The following is a 4,047-nucleotide window of genomic DNA, read 5'->3' on the forward strand; positions in this document are numbered from 1 at the left end:
ACACTTTCATACGGGCAAAATGTGCCTCATCGAAATAATGGTTTTAGACCCCAAGTATGTTTGGACGAAATGTGTTTCAGACAATTTGGATTTGATTTAGCAATGTCCGTCCGTCTGTCTGTCTGGCTGGTGCGCCACAAAAGTTCCAAAATGTTCGGAAAATTTGTGGGCATGATAACTCTTGAAGGGAGTAACCGATTTGGTCCATACTTTGCACATCGTGAAATTTCTACCAGACTTAGATGAGGTTCCAATATGGACTCAATCGGCCCACCCCGTCGGGTACCTCCCACACAAAACTTGGGATAAGTTCAGTTTAGGACCTGCTCACGAATCGCTTTGATTTTTGTTTTAGCAACTTGTATTCACTGCTCCCCATACGACGGTAAGGGGCAAGTCCACACTTCCTAAGAAAATAGCCTGAAAGTTTCCAAAACCCCTATGACACCGTGTGAGGTGGTTGGAGCTCAAGATAACTCTCGAACGGATCTGCTGATTCGGTCCAAAATGTAACCTTAGTAATATTTTGTCCAAACATAGTTTAAGTTCGAAGATAAGCAATATCGGTCCACTTCTTCAGGTACTTCCCCCACAAAAGTTCAAAAATGTTCGGAAAAAAATTTCGTACGGTAACTCATGAAGGGTGTGACCGATGTAATCCATACTTTCCACATCCTAATATATCTACCAGATATAGATCAGGTACGAATATGGACTATATTTGTCTACTCCTTCTGGTACCTCTCACACAAAATTTCGGATAAGTTCACTTTAAGATCTGCTCTCGAATCACTTTGATTTTTGTTGAAGCGATTTGCATTCGCTACCTCCATTGCGACGGTAAAGGTTTTTTCAGGGGAAAGTCCATATTTCTTGGGATAACATCCGGAAAGGTGAAAAACACCTATGTCACCATATGTGGCGGTCGGAGAGCACGATAACTCTCGAAGTGTTTAGCCGATTTGATCCAACATTTGGTCTTCGTCCTATTATATCCAAACTTAATTTCATGGGCCAATACCCGTCTACAACTTCCGGTACTTCTCCCCAATATTTAAAATATGTCACTGAAATGGTAGGACGATATCACTTAAATCGGGCAACCAATTTGGTCCAAACTTTGGATCTCTTAATATTTTGTCAAAATTTAGTTTAATTTCTAAAATAGCCCATATCGGTCCTCCCTAAGGGTACCTAGCACACAAAAGTGCAACATTTGTGTCTGAGTGCAGTTAATTCCTAATCCAAATTTTTGTCGGCAAGTTCGAATGTCCAAAAAGGGCCACAAAATTCTGAAGAGACCTTAAATACATTCGATCTGTCCGGAGGTGAAAGTTTCGCTTCACATTGGCTGAGGGTATATATCTGTCGGCAAAGCCAACTGACACTTTTTTACTTGTTTTGGAAGTCATTTCTTTTCGACAGACATCGAGCTCATTTCACTTGTTTACCGTATAACATAGATCTTTTGGACCACTACGTCAGGAAGCATGGGCTTGCCCACGTAAACCGCAATATCGCTGTAAATAGGACCACTAGGAGTAACTTCGGTATAAAATTCCAAAGGATTTTCTAGCAGATCCTAAATTGAACTTAAACAAATATGTTAAACTTTTATGGGGGAGTTACCCTAAGTCGAAGGTCACACTAGAGTGGTTTCATTGAAACTTTTAGGTATTTATAGATCGAGTTCCCCACTACAACAACTTGATGATATCACTCTACTGTGAAACTCGACTCGACTCTTGTGGGGGAGTTACCTGAAGGAGTGACCGATATCGCCCAACTTCGAACTTAAACTAATCTTGGAAAAAGTATTCTAAAGGCCAAATTTTGGACCGAATCGGTTGATTCGTTTGAGAATTATAGTGCGCTCTAGCTACTACACATGTTGCCGTAGGGGTTTTTGCAGCTTTCAAGCCATTTTCTCAGGAAGTATGGACTTGCCGCTGAAAAAAAAATTAAATCTTCTTTTTTCTCAAAAGTTGCATTTGTAGTAGAAAGTACAATGCACGACATCCAAGTTTTTTTGGTTGGGTTGCTGTTTTAAAGATTGTATAGACTGATTTGGGATCAATAAATGCTGTTTATAGCATGTACACATGGTAACTGGTAGCAGAGAATCAACAGCGGCGGAATTCCTATGCGGAAGCTGAATGAAAAACTTTTTAACGTGACCGTTTTATACAATTCTCACTTCTCATTCCACCCGCATTGATATCCATCCCTCCATTGAGCCCACATCTAAAACCCGATGACCATCGAGCTGATTACAACAACCATATTGTCATCTATCCATTGGTTATCTAAAATACATCTCATCCATATTCCTCACACATATTGTTTGTCTATCAAACACCAAGAGTTTTATAATAAACATTGAAATTGTAAACACTCGTGTTTTACTTAAGATTTGTGGGACCTTAGGTCGACCCTGGCAGCGACGGAGCTTACCTCAGCCCTAGTCAAAACCACTCGTTATAACTTGTATGTGACACCGTTGTCGAATACTTGTTACATTAGTTGCGATCACAAAAACAGCGAATTAAAGTCCAGATTGTGCACAATAACATTCACCAAAATATGTATATGTTTGTAACAAAAAAAATCCATGATAAGTAATTTTTATTTACACTTTATTATATTAATCTCTATCATAGGATAATCTGAGTTGGTTAAGTTTATCTGCCTTTTTCAAAACAATCAATACACTACAAACGCTGAGCATATGTTTTCATGGCAACATGTGGTGGCTTGGGTTTAAACATAACTTCACCCATCTCATCCAAATATTCCGCATACAAGGTTGAATTCAAACAATCCATACCCAGACGTTCACACACTTGAGCACAATAATAACTGCTGCAATCCATTGATAAAACTTCATAATTCATGGATTTACCCAAACGCATCAACTCGCGTGTCATTAGGCCTGCAATATTCCGTCCACGTTGATTGGCTGCCACTGATGCCAAAAATAAATATAAAATTTCCTCAACACCATAGCGATTGAATATATCCGCTTTACTATTTGTATCTCCAAGTAATTTCATAATATAACCATGTTTTGTTTTGCCTGCCTTCTCGGCCTCCTTATAATATTCATCAATTGATGATCGTTTCTTGGGCAAAGCTATACAAACTCCTACAAGTTCATCATTTTCCATGGCCATTATACTGCAGCCATAATGTATAATACATTTGCGTAGATCAGCTTCGTCTTCAGCCGAGGGTATCCATTTAGGTTCACAGCTAGCCAATGGCGCTTGTGGGAAAAAGTTTTCTCGTAGGAAAGTAATTACCTTGTCACAATCGTTAGATTTTATGATTTCTATTTGAATCGTCGGAACGTTGATAGACTTGTTCGATTTCGACTCGATGGTCATAGCATAGACTAATAAATTTATTAGTCTATGGTCATAGTTGTTGTTCATGCTATCCGCTCGCCGTCCACACTGGTTAATGACTGATCACAGACTAATGAATCGTATACATAGCATAGACTAATAAATTTATAGACATTTATTTGCTCTCAGCATTTATCTTCGAAATTTTCGAAAATTGGTAGATGGCGTTAGTAGGTGTTAGTAGTTTTATTTAAAGTTACTATAGACTTTAAACTATTTATTCTGATAAAAGACAAAATATGGATAATCGTTGGCCAGATCTACATCCCCATGTAAACAAATTCAACAAAATATTGTAATTTACCCCAAAACATTGTGTGAAAAGATCAGGTACTGTGCATACCGGCGACACCTACAAAAAAGAAGCACACTACAACTCTCTTTGTCTATGAATTTATTAGTCTATGTCGTATAGACATATGTAGATTTGTTCTCAGCATTTATCTTCGAATTTTCGAAAATTGGTAGATGTCGTTAGCATAGACTAATAAATTCATAGACAAAGAGAGTTGTAGTGTGCTTCTTTTTTGTAGGTGTCGCCGGTATGCACAGTACCTGATCTTTTCACACAATGTTTTGGGGTAAATTACAATATTTTGTTGAATTTGTTTACATGGGGATGTAGATCTGGCCAACGATT

General features: G+C 38.3%; 1 protein-coding gene across 1 annotated transcript; it reads right to left on the minus strand.

The window, feature by feature from the left end:
* Positions 1–2,619: 2,619 nt before the first annotated feature.
* Positions 2,620–3,467, minus strand: LOC141406077 (arylalkylamine N-acetyltransferase-like 2). Its single transcript, XM_073991115.1, has one exon. The coding sequence runs from the start codon at positions 3,432–3,434 to the stop codon at positions 2,712–2,714; it is 723 nt and encodes a 240-aa protein (XP_073847216.1). The 5' UTR covers positions 3,435–3,467; the 3' UTR covers positions 2,620–2,711.
* Positions 3,468–4,047: the final 580 nt, after the last annotated feature.

Source organism: Musca autumnalis, unplaced genomic scaffold (assembly GCF_047663935.1).
Source record: "Musca autumnalis isolate F117 unplaced genomic scaffold, ASM4766393v1 scaffold_5, whole genome shotgun sequence".
NCBI classification, from domain to species: Eukaryota; Metazoa; Arthropoda; class Insecta; order Diptera; family Muscidae; genus Musca; species Musca autumnalis.

Excerpts from the sequence above, each read along its gene's own strand:
- LOC141406077 (XM_073991115.1), bottom strand. The coding sequence starts at position 3,434 with ATGAACAACAACTATGACCATAGACTAATAAATTTATTAGTCTATGCT.